Source organism: Galeopterus variegatus, unplaced genomic scaffold (genome assembly GCF_000696425.1).
Source record: "Galeopterus variegatus unplaced genomic scaffold, G_variegatus-3.0.2 Scaffold7456, whole genome shotgun sequence".
In the NCBI taxonomy this organism is placed as follows: Eukaryota; Metazoa; Chordata; class Mammalia; order Dermoptera; family Cynocephalidae; genus Galeopterus; species Galeopterus variegatus.
Window position 1 is genome coordinate 20,008 of NW_007733567.1, and position 19,080 is coordinate 39,087.

The 19,080-nt window shown below is 47.4% G+C and overlaps 1 protein-coding gene across 1 annotated transcript in view; it reads right to left on the minus strand.

Annotated features, from left to right (window-relative positions):
* LOC103607474 (uncharacterized protein KIAA1211-like) overlaps positions 1–19,080 on the minus strand; it is a 35,018-nt gene that overhangs the window by 6,573 nt on the left and 9,365 nt on the right. Inside the window, exons 2-6 of the mRNA XM_008591974.1 lie at positions 12,231–12,285; positions 11,335–11,470; positions 10,687–10,851; positions 5,482–5,694; positions 16–708 (exon numbers count right to left, since the gene is read on the minus strand). Of these exons, the coding sequence (XP_008590196.1) occupies positions 16–708; positions 5,482–5,694; positions 10,687–10,851; positions 11,335–11,470; positions 12,231–12,285 (1,262 nt within the window). The remainder of the gene's footprint in view (positions 1–15; positions 709–5,481; positions 5,695–10,686; positions 10,852–11,334; positions 11,471–12,230; positions 12,286–19,080) is intronic.

Here is a 19,080-nt window from a genome sequence, read left to right on the forward strand (position 1 = left end):
GAGGCCCATGCTCGCGGCCGAGGCCTTGTGCTTCAGGCAGCTCTTGGGCGCCGGGGGGCTCGGGGCGGGCGCCGGGGCAGGGTCTTTCCCGGTCCCCTCCGGCCGGGTCACTTCCAGCCGCGGCTCCGCTTCCTTTGGAACACTTTGGTCTGGCCCGTCTGGACCAGAGAGCATCTCCAAGGTGGCAGTAGTGACAATCTCGGGAGGTGTTGTGTTCCCCAAAGGGACTGAAATAGATAATGAACTTCTGACGTCTCCAGGAGCACAAAGCACCTCGCCAGCTGTGTCCCCAGCTGGGGGACCTGCTTCTGTGGTGGACAGTCCCTCCTCCTGGTTTTCCCCATCGGGACTAGGGTGTGGGGATCCCTCTGGCAGAGATGGGGACTCCAAGCAGGGAGCTGGGACTGACACGGGCTCAGTGGCCTCTGGGGTGGCCAGGCGGCTTGAGAGGTCATCCCCAGGGCAGCTCCCCTCCTCAACGCTGGCACTGAGCGCTGGGCAGTGCTGCAGGCGGGCGCGTCTAGCACGGGGCCCTCCAGGTTGCAGCAAGGTGGCTGCTCCCCTGGGCTCAGGGCCTCTGTCCAGCACCATGTCTTGCTGCCCAGAGCTGGAGCTCTCTTCTGTGCTGACTTCGGGTAATGGCTTCTCATCAAATTCCTCCTCCTCTGGGGTGCAAGTCAGATCGCTCAGGGATTCAGACTGTGCACGCTGAGAGATATGAGGATAGAAGACACCATTACTACAGCAAGTATTAATAAGCCCATGACCTCCCATTGTCTTCAAGGCTTAAGACAGTTTAGAGAAAGCAGAGTGTCTCTAAAGCTGGCACTTAAGTAGACATCCACACACAGTGGGCTACTTGGAATCTTGGCTCACAAGTTTAGCATAACAGTGGCAGTTGTGCCCTCAAAATAATTGTCACCTACAGATCATCTGGAGGAATCTCAAAACCAGCAGATGCTACTCTACAGAGTGAAGCAAAGGGAAAGGGACTGACGCTGGCTGAGTGTCCGTCATACTCTGCGCTCTACACTTGTTATTTCATTCAATGCTCGATTCGTCCCAGTGAGGAAAGGATTATCATTCCCTTTTCCACTTGGAAGACCAGGAGCTCAGAGGTTTCAATACCTTGGTCAAGGCTGAGCTAATAGCTGGCCCGGATGAACAGCTGGTGATCTTTCTATGACCCTGTGCTGCCTCTGAGCCAGTCTCCCATGTCAACAATCCTCAGGGATGAACCCTCATAGTAAAGCCAGACTACTTTTCCTAAAAGAGAATTCATATCGTCACAGTCAATAGCTAACCACAGCTTATAGGATAAAACCCCAAATTTTCAGCTAAATTTAAAGTCCTATAGTCTCTGGTCTTAAGTTGTTTCTCCCACTCCCTACTCAAATCAAACCAAGCCCCCAACACTGCCAGAAGCTGGGCCTGAGGGACTGTCGGTGTCCCTGCCATGCTCTCCCAGTGCCCCTAAGGACTGCTCCAAACTCTTCCTCCTGTAGGGAGTCTTGCCTGTTCCCTGCAGCTTAGGATCCTCCCCTCTCCAGCCTCCTTAAGCCCTGCTGCCCTGACCACCACACACCGCCTTGTGGTATTTGGTATTTTTATTCTGAAAGTTCTCTGGGATTCAGATTCTAGTCCAGCTTCCTCCTTATTCCTCACAAAGTCACAAACACAGCTCCCTCCTTCCCTTTTTCTAAAGTAGGAAACATGGCACAGGAGATATGTTTGCAATAGGTTGTTGTTGTTTGTTTGTTTGTTGTTATTTTAACATTCTCCCAGGGGCATCTGCTTGCTAATAGAACACAAGATGACTGGGATGTCTGTGACAATATCTAAGCTGACTCTTGCCAAAATGTGCAATCCCCTTTGTTTGACAGTAAGAAGAGGAAGATGCTCAAAGAAAATTCTACGGAAGAATTTCCAGAAGCACTAGGTTCTTGAGTTTGCCGTGTCACTGGCCTTTTGCTACTACATGAAATTGTTAATGTTCAAATATGTTTAGGACATGGCTCACATATGAAAACTACCAATCATGGAGCCCAGCTAAGTCAGTGGAGAGCTGGGGAGTAGACGTGGTTGGGGCACATCTCAGCTTGGGCCACTGGCAGCTACAAAGAGGTGACTAGAGGGGCCGAGCAGGACTAAGGCAGGATGGAATGCGCACCCCAGAGGGTGGACTTGGACTCTGAATAGAGGCCTGGAGGGGAGCAAAGCTGCTTCTAACCTAGCCCAGGATTTCTGGCCAGGCACAGCAGGAAGCAGCTCTGGGCGCCATGCTACCTGGGTGCCTTAAACCCAGTCCATCTCCACAGCCTCCCCATCACCTCCTCCTCTGGGCCCTCACAGGGGCTTCGCACCCTGGTAGAAATGGGGGACCCGTTGCTCAGCCTGCACCAAGATGGAGACGCCATGGTGGCTGCCTGCTCATCTGCCTCATGTCACCAGAGGAAAGCTCCTCGGAGCAGTGTCCACATCCATCATCTCTGGGCAGAGGACACTGCCAATGAGCAGTGCAGTGGTGGAGAGGAGGTGGCAGGGTCTGTCTGAGACCAGGGCCTTGCAGCTCTGGCAGGCACGAGACCTCGAAGTACTCATCTAGTTGTGCTGTTCCTGTTAAAATGGAGTGAACAGTATTCCCTGCTCCTGGCACTGCCTGGGTGGGGATGGGGACCGATTGGTGTGGTGAGAAATGAGGGCAAACGCTATGGGTGTCCCCCTTCCACTGTGTGGAACCGCAGGCAGGGCGTCATTCTGTGCGGCAGGGTGACGTGCTCAGGCAGCAGGCGGGGCTGTCGTTCCCGGCCTCTGCTTCGGTGGTGGCAGATGGACTCAGTCGCATGCACTCTGGAATGTGTTTTTCAAATTCATAACAAATACTACAGGCTTGACAGCCAAAGCGGTTACTGTACAAGTTGGGGTGTTTCTTTTTAAGATAAAAAGAACCTTTTCTTTGCCTAGAGCATCAAAAGGTTGAGAGCCTGGATGATGTGGAGTAGGGACCGTAGCCCACTGACGACAGAGCTGGAGAATGCCTGGCAGGGAAGGACGGTTGTTCCACCCAGACACAGGGAAGGGCTTGGGCAGCAGCAGGAGGAGGAAGAGACGAGGCGGAGACTGAAGGCACCTGAGCCTCAGGGCTGGGGGGGTGGTGGCGAGGGAACAGGTGATGAAGAAAGAAGCCCCGGGACTTACGGGCAATCAGAAAAGCAGGAGAAAGTAGGATCTCACTGTCCAGTGAAGTCCAAAGGGACAGTGAGCCTCCACAGAAGTCCCCAGGGCCAGGAAGGCAGCAGAGAGGGCAGCATGGCCACTCTTTCCCACTCCTGAGGCAGTACAGGAGCTTCTGAAAGCACCTTGATCCCTGAGAGGGGCCAGGCAATGAGGAGCATCCTCGCAGTTGAGAAGAGGGACCTCATGACCAAAGGGCAAAGGGGGCTGTGGACCCTGAAGGACAGAGCCCTCCGACTTAGGACCCAACCATGAATGGAGGGACACTGGTGACCAGGGCCCAGTCAGGAAAATTTGGGTGTCTCTGAGAACTTAAGACATCCATGCCCGCTCCCTACCAAGCAGGGAAGGGAACGATGGAGGGGAAAGATACAGAAATGACAGAGTTTAAATAAAGAAAGGACTATGTTTACATTCTACCCAGACTGACTATGCCAGATTTTCTGTTATTCTACAAAATGGGATACAAAAACTAAGTCAAGTTCAAAAGCAAAGAAAGAGGATTACAGATCTGCCCAGAGGGCAGCGAGAGGGATGCTGTATTTATCTTGAACATGAACTGGTCTTCCCTGTCACCACCTGGGCAGGCTGTGGCTGGTTACACATGCCCTGCCAGAGTGAAAGACATCCCCGCGGGAATAAGCACAGACTTGAGGGTCAGAAGGCAGCTGGCCCTCGGGTTCCACTCAGCATGAGAACAGGCAGGTCTGGAGTTGCTGGACCTCGTCAAGTCCCCACAGCACACAGCCTCCAACTGCAAACGTGCTGGACACACAAGCATAGCCCCAGCTCCCTAGACCCCAGCTGGCACATCAGTCTGATGTGGCTCACCTTGCTTCTTCCTCCAGCATCAATCCCCTCAAAAGTCAACCCTGCTGGCATGAGTTTAAAAAGCACCTTCCACATGCCCAAAGGAAAACTCACTCTCTCCCGGGAGTCTCTGAAATCCTGAGCGGCCACAGCCCACGATCTCCAGCTGAAGCACCTACCCGTCTTGGGTACTGCATCAGTACCCTACGATCATGTCATGGGGGAAGGAGAGAGAGGGGCCGCTAGCCTGTGAGCATCTCTTTCTCAGCACTGTCATTCTGGGTGGCCAGGCTGGCCCCACACCCTGCTCCTCACCTCCTGCAGCTGTGAGGCATTGTAGGCCCCATCAGGCAGGAGACAAGGCAACCATTGCAGACCTACGTGGACCTCTAACCCGCTGGCACCATGAAGCCAAAGTATTCCACAAGCCAGTTTCTCAGCTTCCAGAACTAACTACAAGTTGACAATTCCCCCAGGCAGCATTCTCAAAGAGAGGTCTGTCCAAACAGAGACATGATCCCGTGCTGCTCAGGAGGTCTTGCCCAAGGCTAGTGTCCATTCCAGTGTTTCAGCAGCTTCTTCTGTCATTCACTCATTCATTCTCACTCACTCGCTCATTCATTTGTTGACTCATTCATCCATTCCACGAGTGTTTACGGAATGCCAGCTCTTATAGCTTTGCTCTGGGGGCTGGAAGTACAGCTGAGACAGGGCCCTAAAGAAGACTGGCAAAAAGCCAGTGAGCACATACAATTATCAAGGTCACTTGTGTGTGTGGTGACTGTTCTGAAGGAAGTGAATGATCAGGGTGAGTCTCTCTAGGAAGAGGACCTCTGAGCTGAGACTCTAAGGCTGAGAAGCAGCAAATCAGGAAAAAAGTATCTCGGGCAAGGGATATAGCAGTACTAAGGGCTGAGGCCGGAGACAGCTCCGGGAGCTCAAGAAGCAGAATGGAGGCCAAAGTGTGCGTGAGAAAGAGGAAGTACGAGAGGTAGGCAGGGCCTGATTGTGCCAGGACTAGAGGGTGGACTTTGCATTGAGTGTAATCGGCACACAGTGCACAGAAGGTTCTTGATAACTGTGTATGGAATGAATGAATGAATGAATGAATGAATGATGGAGTGTTTACGCAAGGAAGAAATGATTCACTTCTGTCAATCGGCACACAGTGCACAGAAGGTTCTTGATAACTGTGTATGGAATGAATGAATGGATGAATGAATGAATGAATGAATGATGGAGTGTTTACGCAAGGAAGAAATGATTCACTTCTGTTGAAAATGACAAGCAACTCCAGCTCCTGCAGCCGAGTCCCATCAACTGTGGTGGTTCTCAGAGGGGGCACAAGACCCTGTGGGGGGACAGAGGTGGGGGAAGGGAGAGGGGGGTGCCAAGGCTGCCTGCCCTGCCTCTGCACAGAGGAGGAAGCCCAGTTACCGAAGACAGCCGCCTCATTTTACTCGACCGCTGGTTGCGGGGCTTAACCAGGAGCTTGTGCTTGGCTGCAGAGTTGTCCAGGCAGGAGGAGAATTCCGGAGGGTAACTAAAATCAGCCACGGGCACCAGGCTGCTGTCAGAGGTCCGGGGGGAGACCGTGGTGTCGCTCACGTGGTCTGGAGACACTGGCCGGGATGAGGACACTAAAGAGACCTTCACGAGGCAAGAGCAAACACACCAAGCATTAAATTTCCAACGTGAAACAGGTACAGCCAACACATAAACTCTCCTTTTATCCTCCTCAGTCTTCCCACGCTGTCTCTGGGCTTTACATGTGCAGAGATACTTTCAATTTGACCCTTGACAGGGAGTGTTCTAGGATACTCCTTTAGAAGGTAGATGGCTGGGAGTTTAAAGTGCTGGGCCAACCCCTGGAAACCTGCCACTCCTTTCCAAAGCCATGCAGAGAAACTGTATCCCAGGCCCCCTCTGCCCTCACCCTCCTGTAGCAGCTGGCACAGGCTCTCAGAAAAGAGCTACTTTCTCCGATGAAACAGACCAGCTGCATTTCTCCAAGGGCAGCTTCAGCTAGTCCTATCTCTGGAAGCCTAGAGGGTAGCCCAGAGGTGAGATTTTAGGGGCTGGGCACACAGGAGGTGCCCAGCCCACCACCCCACATTCCTCCACAGGAACTTCATTTGCTCATTCTAGAAGGTCTCTATCCTCATGCAGATTTCTCTCTTGCAGAAATCTGGCTTTAAGTTACCATCTGTTAAGTTACAGATATGTTACCAGCTTATACCTCAGCAGGGAGGAACTGACATTCAGCAAAAACAAAAGTGTGCATGGCCAGGGAGGAAGGGGATTCTGGCAGCCACACGGACAAATGGGCCACACCCTAACAAACCTGCCCACCAAACTTGGCGAGCTCCTCCACTGAGTGAGATGTGGGTGGGTTCTCCTGCAAAGACGTGCATCAGCAGAAAGCTCTGAGCATCCGTGCACACTTGCAGCCCAGAGGTGCGTGCAGAGGGAGAATCTGGTGGGTGCTGGGCTTTTAGTACAACCCTGCCATCTTTGAACAAACAAATAAACCTTTCTATGTGAGCATGGTGCTCAGTGTTAGTGTCAAGTTTACATTTTAACTTAAGAACTTAATTTTATTCCTTACACAATGATTTAGCAAGCCCTGATGAGACAGGAAAGAAGCAGCGAGCAAGATGCCAGATCTGCCTGATGCTGAGCTCCCAGGGCCGTGGGCATGTCTTGCTATCTCTTTTCCATGACCTTGGAGCCCCACACAGAGCAGGTGCCCAGCAGCCTCGCTAAACTGGATGGGGAGCCAGGAGGTTGACACTAGTAGAGAGACAGGCTCCGACACGGGGACTGTTCCCACAGAGGAACAACCTCAGAGAAGAACTTATTTTCCCTGTTCAAAGTTCCACGGTATTTTCTCATGAAAGTATAAAGTTTATTCCATAAAGTTTATTTTGTAAATTGGGAGGAGATAATTACTAAAATAAAGGAGAAAGGGATAGAAGTGGACATAACCTATTTTATTAGCTCTTTTCTTTTAGCTATTCAGGTACTTATGGGAATAAAGCAAGAAAAATTACTTTAAAAATAAACCACAGGATTCTTCGCCATAACTATAGCTGATGACTCAGGAAGTCACCTTACACTGGGCAAGTGATACCTTTCCCAGATAATCTTCCTTAAGGGTCACAAACAGCATGTGTATATTTCAAAATCATACGGAATCCTTAACTTTGACCCTTGCCTACAGGAAAATTTTTTTTTTCTCACTGCCTGGCACTCATGAGAACAGATGTGTTGCTTTGCAAATACGGTGACTCTGGAAATGAGAATGTGACAGCATGGGCCTTCAGTCACCCTACTATAAAACAATACCCTGAAGTCTGCAAAGGGCAAGAAGTCCCTGCCACTCTTCTGCTTGGGTTGCCTTGTGTTTGCTCTGCCTAGGCAGAAGGTCTTAGGCTCTGGCCCACTCTGGCCCCATGCTGGGGACCTCGGCACAGAACTTAACTTCCCTGTCTCCTGTCCACGTGCAACTCCATACTAGCTGTCACAGCTGGTCTCCCCCTTAGGGAACTCAATTCCTCTGACCTTAGAACTCACTTCCCATTCTCCAGTGTCATTCTGAGAGTTCTTGGGGTCTGCAAAGATGAACACCTTCACAACCAAGGAGACTCATGAGCCTATCTTTGATCAGTGATGTGACTATGTGGGGCGGGGCTGGGGTGGGGTCTCCGGGGTGGGGGGAAGGGCAGGGAAGCTGGCATTTTCATGGGTGGGCTGGCAGCATCCGGAGAATTCACATTGGCATTGTTTGCTTCTCGTTACCCAATTTTTCCTGAAATCTGTTCTTCTGGATGATTCTGGAAACAGAGGACTGAAAGATCTAACATGTGGCCCTTTGTGACAGGGAATGTGGCTCACGGGGCCCTGAGGAAATGGCTTGGGGCTCAGAAGCTTTTTCTGGGGTGACCCTGGGTGACAGCTGCTTTACAATGTTCATCTTCAAAGAGATAAACACTGGGGACCAAGGGCAGCGGATGTGGGAACGGCCACCAGAGAGGCAGCAGGAGTGGCCGGTGTGTTCTGGTCAGTGAAGAGAAGCCCACTGGTCCTGCTGGGCGGGGAGGCAACCGTCTACCCGGTCTCATTTTACCCTCCCCAAACCTTCTGACGACACAGATTCCAAGAGGTGACAAACCTGCCCCAGGCCTTACTCTGTGGAGATGGCATGCTTCATCCATTTGTCACCAGACCTGTGTCCTCTCCACTACCTTCCTTTCCCTCACTGCCCAGAACAAAACAGACTTAAAAGACCTGCCAGTTTATCCCCCTGGTTGGCACTCCCTGCTGAAGCAGGAAACCCAGAATATGATCAGTGAGATGTAATTTTACCTTAATAATCTCCAAGTAAAGTGTCATCGCTACCTCATGTGATAATGAAATTTAAAAAAAACAATTCCATGTATCTGCTGAAAAGTTTATTCTGTTAGGAAATAGCCCCTTGACAGTATCATCAAATACTTGCGACAGACTTTTTCCCTATAGTCATCTTTGTAAGTTTCTCTGTCTGGCATGTGGCCTGTGTAAAGTGTTAAAGAAGGAAAAAATTAAACAGCCCACAATCCCATCCTTTTGGGATTTAAGGCACCTTTACATCAAGTACCCATGTGATATATAAGCACATTTTTTTTTTTTCCTTTTTTTTGTCTTTTTTACTGACCGGTAACGGGATCGCAACCCTCGGTGTTGCGCCCGCACTGTGCTCAGCCAGTGAGCGGGAACTGGTCTCCACATGGGATCCGAACCCTCGGCGGGAGCGCCGCCGCGCTCCCAAGCGGCGCACTCTCCAGTGCGCCACCGGGCCGGCCCTATAAGCACATTTTAAAGGCTGTGTTGTATTTCATTCTCAATTGGACAACAGCGCACAAAAAACTTTCAGGGCACAAAATGTGAGCATTGTGTCTTCAAAACTTGGATGATAAAGATCACCTATTTTTCCTAAGTCTTAAAAATCCAAATTCTGGTTTCCTAGGAAGCTAGTAGATTGCTCATGGTACCTGACAATTGATAAAATCTCAGAACTTTTTTTTAAAAAAAAGTAACCACGAGAGGAAGGAAGTTGAGAAAAACGAGGTCAGCCCTGGCCCAGTGCGAGCGGCTCCCACCCAGCTAACTGGGGCGTCCGTGCACCACCGTGCATGCAGCTGGAGCTGGACTTGCTCTTCAAGGAATGCGTTAGAAACAGCCTGTTCTTCCTCTTTACTGCCTGTCCCAGCTAACAGCAGAGAACTAGGATGCCGTGAGAGTCAGAGATCCGTGGCATGGGCAGTCAGTCTGCGATGAGTAGCGTCAGGGCAGATCACGACAGACACTGCCCCACCACATGGCCTGAGACATACCAAGTCACATCTGCTCCTGAGATGGGGACGCTGAAACTGTGCAGGGGCATTTTAAGGTGTTAAGGGGTATAGGGTTGGCTTGGAGGAGTCCAGGAAATAGGCCATGTCATCCTCCTTGTTCTCAAGGCCACAGAGCTGGTGTCCCCAGATCCTACTCTTGGAGCAAGCAGGGAGAGGCTTGCCCTGGAGCAGAATTCTGGAGAGAACAATTGCCCAGAGTGGGCTTACTAACTCAGCCACACCTTAGTCCTTCCTCCGCCTCTTCATCACTGACACTGAGAATCCACAGCTACCCACAGACGTTAGGCATGGGGGCGCTTCTAGACGTCCAAGGTGAAGCAGCTACAGAATGTAATTCAGAGCAGCACTGAATCTGCAAGGCAGGGATTCACAATTTACCCCACAACCTCACTGTGAATAGCCTCTTGACCAGAGGAGACAGGACATGCAGAGCAGGTGTGTGGCAGTAAAAAATAAACTCTGGCCTTTGTTTTTCAAGTATCAGCGTAACTCAGATAATTCCAGTCCTGTCCGCTCCACGGCAAACCTTGTCTACATGGGAAAGATGATCATCTGTGTTATTATTTATGTACGAGTACATTGCATGGGTGTTCAGTGTTCTTACCACAATAAAATAGAAATTTTAAAAAGGGGCAGCATCATGAGCATGTTGTTTATGCATGAGAAGGAGCTCAGTCCCTCGGGCTCTCCTCTCAGAGTCTCTTGGGGTGGGTGGCATTTGGGATCAGCTCTTCCACCCTACTGAGTCATAAACCCCTCTCCTGCTTGTCAAACGTTGCCCGCTGCCCTGTGTGCCAGTAACACACCTCACATTACCCCTAAACCAACGCGCTGTCATGGGCATAAGACTCAGACGTGGGTGCCTAGATTGTTACATGTTTACTCCTTCCTCTCCCTCCACCAAATGTCATGACAACAGAAAACAGACACAAAGGTGTTTCCCTTCTTTTAAATGGGCTTCTGGTCGGGTCATCTGCTCAGACAGGAAAGACGAGGTTGATTGTATCAGATCTATCATCATCACAAAAAATGTCTCCCAAACCACATCTCCTAACCAGACCTGAATTTCTGCTCAAAGAATAAAAATAAATACAGCCCAAGGGCTGACTGGAGGCTCCAGTGACCTGCTCTGCCCCCCTGCACACAGCCTCGTCCCTCTCTTTGTGGAGATCTCAGGGGAATACACAGGGGGGACTCCAGAGCTCCGTTACCCCCCATGGCGGGCATGGCTGGAGCCTGCACTTGCCTTTATAGTTGTGCCAGGACCCACATCCTGCAGCAGAGACATCTCTGGGGGGCTCCTGGGTAGTCCGTCGTCCTCAGAGCTCATGCCAGCATCGTCTCCCCGCTTGGCAGGAAGCCCCCCTGGAGGAGGTGGTGGCCCCATTTTGACATTACACTGTATTTTTAACTAGATTAGAATAAAAAACATTTGCTCTTATTTCCATCAACAACATTTACCAACAAAGCCTCCTGCTCCGATTCACTCATTTGGGAAGTGCCCTCCACACCCTCGTGTGGTGCAGGGGACTGAACTGAAGGGCGTCTGCACAGCTCTTGCACTGCCAGAGCTCTCGCTTGGTCCCTGAAGCTGTGCCTTAGAATGGGTCAAGATCCACCTGTTGCCCATCTCATATCAGCAGGGACAAAGCACCCTTCATTTATCCCAACTTGGCTTTTGATCTGTGCCCATTCCTGGTTCATGCCTTGAACACATGGATTAAAAAAAAAAAATCCACTTGTAGCTAACTTGGCATGTCTTGGGAGAGTTGTGATGTGCATGCAATTCTACTTTAAAATACATCAAATAAACCAAGCAGAAATCATTTTAAAGCACCTTAATTGATATTTGACATACATACCAAGTGACACCGCCAAGGGAACATTTATTTACCTGCAGAGCTTTAATGCGATCACACACATTTTCTTGGGAAAACACCCGCACAGGCCGAGTAGGGTCCTGTCCAGACTCAGGAATGAAAATACTGTCGTGGGATAGGGCCCGGCTGCCCAGCATGCCCCTCGACTCCCTAGGATAGAAGAGCCACTGTGAGACTCTGCCCACCTCCATCACTCATTGACCCCTGGGGGACTCAGAACGAAAAAGGGGGATGCGGGTTAACAGCACATCACATGACAAGCCCTCTGTTGCACCCAGTTTTAAGTTGCTCCTGACTTCAGTCTATCCCCACACTGTCAAATTCCAGTCAGCTACTAGGAGCACTGTAGAGATAGGAATTTTCCTAAGACATCTGAAGTTTGTATGAATTCTTTTTATTAATGGAAAAACGAAGGTTGATGAGGTGTGAGGTCCAAGATAGCAAGCCTGCAGAAAGGCAGGGCTGGCACCAGCTGGGTTCTGTAAGGCCTGTCATACATGGATGCCCGGGGAGACTGAGGTTGTGCCTTGTGGCCAAACACACAGCCTCTTGGTGGGCTGGAGGCTGTGTTTGCACAGCAGGCGCAAGAAGGTCCAAAACATACATCCACAGCTGGCTGAAAGCGAGAACTGCAAATCTGCAAAGCCACGTCCTCTTTTTATTACCTGGCACCACCTGTGCAAGCCTACCCCTGGGCCTAGGTCCTGTAGCACAGGCAGTGGACCCTTCTGTCATCCCCATCTCAGCTGCAAGCTCAAGGATCTGATTTGGAACTGAACCCACAGGACATGCACAAAATATCCTAAGAGGATGTGGGAATTAGCTGTCAGATTTTCCTAGCAGCCGTGGCTCTTGAACAATAGGTGGAAGGAGGTGACTGAGACCCGATGATGAAGGAAGGAAAGCTCACCTCTGCACACACTGGGCATCTCGTGTGCGCCAATATTTCTTGGGCATCCTGTCCACTGTGGGGCATTTAGGGACACTGCAGATCAAATTGTGTTGGCTAATGATGTTTCCTTTTAACTAAACCTCCTTTGAGCCTGCAATAGTGCTTGCAAGTGGGAACCTGTGCCTCCAGAAGGGTGTGTCCTCACATTTCTAAGAGGGAATCAAGCCAAGTGAAGGAACCAGCCCCTCTCTTCCAAAGGTAGCTCTTAACACAGAGATCACACACATGCCTGGATCTCCCTCCTTCGGTGGACAGCTCACGGCCACACCCTCTGAAAACCACAGCCACTGTCCACATACCTCCACTCTGGGTATAACTAGGCGTGGAGACAGCTTGAAGAGGCCTCCCCAGAGATACACTGGCAAAACCACAAAATGCCGCATGCACACGGCCATGTATGATAGCAATATTTATATAAGCAAAAGACTCCGGGAAACAACTCAAATGTCCCTCAGTAGGTGTCTAACTGAATAAACCGCGGAATTTCACATAGTGGAGGGCTCTGTAGCTGGCCACATGGGTGAGGACAGTCTCCTTACTCTGTACACAGGCACCGCTAGACCATACTAAGTGAGAAAGCAGCACAGAGTGCAGAGCACTGTTTATGGCATGTTAGCTCTGTGCAGATAAGTGGGGTATAAATATATATATACATGAACACATGTATGTGTTTGCTTACAGTTAAAAAATAAAAATAGAAAGATAAATAACAAACGAATAAAAATAGCTTCTTTAGTGGGCCGGCCCGGTGCCGCACTGGAGAGTGCACTGGTTGGGAGCGCGGCGGCGCTCCCGCCGAGGGTTCAGATCCCATGTGGAGACCGGTTCCCACTCACTGGCTGAGCGCGGTGCGGGCGCAACACCGAGGGTTGCGATCCCAACACCGAGGGTTGAGATGCCAACACCGAGGGTTGCGATCCCGTTGCCGGTCCCTGGTACGGGCGTGACACCGAGGGTTGCGATCCCGTTACCAGTCAGTAAAAAAGACAAAAAGGAAAAAAAAAAAGATGTTCTGGAAAGATTGAGTCACTAGAATTGCCCCATTGTAACAACATGTTGCTGATTCTAAAAATGTTTTGTTTTGCTTTTGAGAGGGGAGTAGGAGAAAGGAAGTGGAGTAATTGTGTTGAGAAAGATAGCATCAGATAAATGTGGATCCAACAGCTAGTGCAGTACCTGGCACACACACTAAGCATCAAAAAAGAAGCTTCTAGAATAAGTGAACTCAACCCTTCTGTAGTTGCATTTGTATTTGCTAATATGTAGGTCTCTTTTTTTCCCATTTCTGTTTATTTACATAAACTCTTAAGGAATTGTTTGGTAATAATGTGTCTTAATGTATTTTGCATTAAGTGTCTTAGTAGTTAAATTTGACAGAAGTATGTTATAATGTTTGTAAATGTATCAAGAGATGTATGGTCTGTACTACAGTATTAAAATGTATGAAATTGTCATGAATTATATCACAAGATACTTTTATATTTAAGGAATTCATTATATTTAACCTTAGAATAGTCGCACATCTTTGATTCTAAGAACATGGAGATAGGAATGGGAATTTTACAAATGTGGAAAACATTTCATTATAGGGAAGTTCTTCAATTGAACATAGCTATGCCAGCCTAAGACTGGAAAGAGATGAAGAAATTTTATAAATAAAGGAGGCAAACCTGAATTGGAATAAAATATATCATTATTATTATTATTATTTATTATTATTATTATTATTTAATGTTTTAATGTAAAAGGTTAACACTAAGAATCCTGGATAGTAAAGTAGAAATTTTAAGAGAATTATACTTGGGAAGTCATTATTACAGACTGATTAAAAAGTAGAGTGCAGAACAATGTTTACCATGCCTAATCCATGTGGGAAAGGGGGTAATGAAATCACTGTAAGTATATTACAGGATGAAGAAAAGTAATTTTGTTAATATCATAAGGAGTCGAGATTTCCAGTATAAGAGAAAAGAGAATACAAAGAATCAAAGAAGTAAAAATGTTGTCTTATTAAACTTGAATTGGAAATATCAGTGAATTAATGAATTAATGATTTATTTTACTCTTAAAAAATAAAACATATTTCTTAGCTACATCTACTGGAAATGTCTACAATCAATGACAGACAAGTAGCAGTCATCATCCCTGGCAGCCAGATGGTGGTCTCTAAAAATGATTTCACACTAAAGAGGAGGAGCCAGGGCCCTGTGAAGAAAAGGCTGATTCCAGGTCTGGAGCAGGAACTATGCAAAATAAACCTGGGATTTCTCACTGTGCAACAAACAAGGAAGCTTTCAAAGATGAACGGGGTCATGTCAAAAGAACCCAGGAGCTAATCTGAAGTGACTCCCAATAGCCTAAGGAGGGACAACTTGAGATTAAAATGAATAAAGGCTTTCATGGATGAAAGCAAATCAAATATATAAAAATCAATGCATTCACAACGATGCTTGAGCAAAAGTAAATAAAAGAAAAAACAAAACTCATTGGTCACTATTGGGAGTTGCTAGGGTACCAGGTCATTACCCTGAGGGTGGATCAATAAAAGGACAACCAAGCAATACCCTGCCCTGCCTGTACAAATTGTACTTCAGAGCAACCACGGAGTTGATGAAGGAAAGTTCATAGAAGAAGTCCAGCCAGCACATGTAAAATAAATGATAAAATTAGGAAAAACCCCACCACTGGCAACAGAATAATGGATCATCAATGGGTTTTAAAACCGGTAGGTGAAGGTTGATGGAGGGATCACACTGACAGCTCTGAACCCAGGGCTTGGTCTTAGTGTCACTAGAAATGGGACAACCAGAAACTATGCACCTCGTGATGTGACGTGACACCGACACCCCGAACCACCTTCAACGTAAACCTAATCAAACCTCTAGATCCACCTAAGCGCTTACAAGCAATGAAGAGAATGTAGGAACAAGTTCAATCATGCCAAGAGAAGGCAAAGAACCCTGCTCCTGCGTGAGATCAATGACACGAAACAGAAGAAGGCCAGCGCAGACTGCTGGAGACGAGGAGGCTCGGGGAGCATAACCACACAGACACACACAGACACACACACAGTCCATGGGCGTCAGCTCTTTCAACCCACAGGGTCCCGTGTGGTTTGCCGGCACCAACGTGCCTTAGCAAATGCATCTCTCCTTTGCCCACAGTGATGCAGGAGAAGCTGCAGCTGAGGCAGGAAGGCACGCAGACCCTCGGGGGGCTGAAGGGTGCCTTTAGCTCCTCGTCTCTTCTCTGCACTGCTCCCTAAACATGTCATTCGTGCCACCCGGGCCCCATCAGAGTCCACTCCCAACCTTCCTTTCCTAGCATCAACCCCAGCAAACTGCTACCAGTAACTGAGGACCACCTCGCTGCTAGATGCTGGGAATATGAAGATAAAAAGGACACTGTCCCCACTTTCCGTGGGCTCCTGTGAGAGGGACAGTGCAGACAAGGGGACAGATCACTTCACCCTAGCTCGCCCCTCTGGCTGTGCTTCTGTCCGTGGCTGGAGGGGCTGCCCCGTCTCCCCAAAAGCAGATCTGTGTGCTCTAGTCGAGAGGCAGGGGTGGGTGGGGGTAGCTGCTATAGCTCCCCTGGGGCCAGCCCAGTGACAATGCTTAATAATTCGTACAGTTATCACGATAACGACTTGCTCCTCAAAGGTTGAGAGCACACTGCCTAAAACACGGAGGCACAGTCCATCCCCTCCAGGCTTCACACGGTGCAACGTGAGCCCCTCACTGCCTGCCAGCACTGGGGCAGAAAACACACAATGGAAAAAACCCAGTCTCTCCTCTTCAGTTACTTGGTGCCACCAAGTGGTCAGTGTAATTCCTACTCCTTTAAAAGCAGGCAAGAAGGCTGCAGAGGACGGAGGACAGGGGTCAGTACAGCGTTATCGGGATGCTCGAAGCCCGGGACCCTATCTTGGCGTGGTCTGTTCCCCAATCCTTAGGGATATTATGCTTTCTGAAGAGTTTTATCCTCAAATTAAGGGGCCAATGTTGTTTAAAAGAAATTATAAAAGCTGGCATAGCAAAAAATCTGTTCATGAAGGCCTTGGTGGTGACTATAATGCGGGGTCTCACATGTCAAAATGGCAGAGCAGAGAGAGAGACTCTCATGTGCTCTCCTTTTAAAGCTCTCAGAACCACGCCCATGAACTGGGGCATGGTCCTTACAATCTAATCACCTCTTCAAAGGCCCACCTTTCAACTACCATAATAGGATTTCCCACCCTCAACAGTTACAGTGGGAATTAAGCTTCAGTGAGGTTGGGGGGGGGGCATTTGATCTATAGCATCGTGATTTCACGTTAACAGTTCAATAAAGATCATTCTTTTCCTTTGGAATATTTATGCAAACTGACCACAGAAGGATGCAACATCATAGATTACCAGGATGCTGTCTAATACATCCTGATAATTTGCTAAAACAATGTATAATTATCAGTTTTACAAGTAAATAATTTAATAAACTAAATTCCTTAAAAAAAAAAAAAGCAGGATTTTGGGGGCTGTCCAGTTAGCTCATTTGGTTAGACTGTAGCCTTATAACACCAAGGTCATGAATTCGGATCCCCATACTGGCCAACCACCAAAATAAAAAAAGTAGCCATTACCAAAAAGACAAAAGGTAATGATTGTTAGTGAGGATGTGGAAAAGGGAACGCTTGCATGCTGTTGATGGGAATGTAAATAGTAAAACCATAACTGAAAACAGTCTGAAGATTCCTCAAAAAATTAAAAATAGAACTACCATATGATTCAGCAATCCCACTACTGTGCAGACAGGCAAAGATATTAAATCAGCATGTCAAAGAGATACCTGCACCCCATGTTCACTGCAGCACTATTCACAACAGCCAAGATATGAAATCAACCTAAGTGCCCATCAACAAATGAAAGGCTAAAGAAAAGGTGGTATATATACACACACAAAATAGGATCTTTCTATTAAGTTTATATTAATGCTCTCCCGGGAAGTTTACATGATCTTGTCTTCACGTGGAGAATTACTCAGCATTACTCTAGGGGGAGTTCCTACATCACCGTAGATGGAGCAAACTCCTCTCCAAAGGGAAATTAGTTCTACAGCCAAGTTTTCTTAGCTTCTTGTGGAAGTTTTCTTACTCCTATAATCAAAAATCTTTTATACTGTTAAAGGATGGTTCTCAATGAGAGTTTATTATCTTGAAAGACTCTTAAGAGTTTTCTGCATTTGGTCAGGACACTATTTGGCCTTTGCTTAATTAACAAATTGTAGGTATCCCTGAAGGCCTGAACAAATAAATATACTGCCTCAGTATCTTGCCAAAGATGCTGCTTACAGCATTAATAGTGTGGGTAAGAGTGTGGCTACAAAGACCCAGAGTACAACCATTGCACACTTCTGTTCCACTTGCAAGGGCGCATCAGCCATTCACCATTGGTGTTATAGTTCTTCTCCCACTAAGCTTTATAATTTCGTTTCTTCAATTGTTACAGGACTAGTCCAGTTTTCTACTTCTTGAATCTATTTTATTAAGTAGCATTTTTCTAGATACTTATTATTTCCAGATTTTCAAATTTATTGGCAAAAAGTTATTAACAATATTGTTCTAGCACCAGCAGCATCTGTAGTGATGCCTCCTTTCTCATACCTGATATTATTTGTGCCTATTCTTTTTTCCTTAATCAATTACACCAGAGGTTTGTCAATTTTATTTGCCTTAAAAAAAAGTTTGGCTTTGTTAATTCTCTCTACTGAACATTTATTTTATATTGTACAGTTGTCCCTTGGTATGCACAGGAGAATGATTCCAGGACCCATGGTGGGCAACAAAATCTGCAGATATTCAGGTCCCTAACGGTACGGTATCTGCACGGCTGTTTTTTCTATGTACATCTGCCTGTATACTTTAAATCATCTCTTAGATTACTTAAAATACCTAATGCAATGTAAATGCTATGTAAAAAGTTGGGTTTTTTAAATTTTTATTGTACTGGTATTTTTTATTTGAATTTATTTTTTGACTGTTTTCAATCCACAGTTGGTTGAATCCACATATGCAGAACCTGCAGATAAACTTCCTGAGATGAATATTTAGCTTATTAAATTTTAGACTTCCTGTTTTTATAATATATACTTTTAAGGCAATACATTTCCCTCCAAATATGTTTTTTTTTTTTCCTTTTTGTCTTTTTTACTGACCGGTAACGGGATCGCAACCCTCAGTGTCGCGCCCGTACCGGGGACTGGCAACGGGATCGCAACCCTTGGTGCTGCGCCCACACCGCGCTCAGCCAGTGAGCGGGAACCAGTCTCCACATGGGATCCGAACCCTCAGCGGGAGCGCTGCTGCGCTCCCAAGCAGCGCACTCTCCCGTGCGCCACCGGGCCGGCCCCCTCCAAATATGTTTTAAGTACATCTACACATTTCAAAATATAGTGTTTTCATTATTGTTTAGTTGAAAATATTTTCTAATTTCTATTATGACACCTTCTTAGGACAATGGGTTATTTAGAAAAGTATGCCTTCATTTCCAAACAGTTAGAAATTTTCTAATTACCTTTCTGTTATTGATTTCTAGAATAATTGCATTGCTGTCAGATAACATACTCTGAATGATCTGAATCCATTCAAATCTGTTGAGTCTTGCTTTATGGCTTACCATTATGGACATTTTTTGTAAGTGTTCCTAGTGTGCTTGAAAATAATGTATTGTCTTCAATGTTCTATACATGTAAATTAGGACAAGGTGTTTGTCTTTTTAATTGTGTTGTCCAAATACTTTATATCTTTACTGATTTTTAAATATGTTTGCTC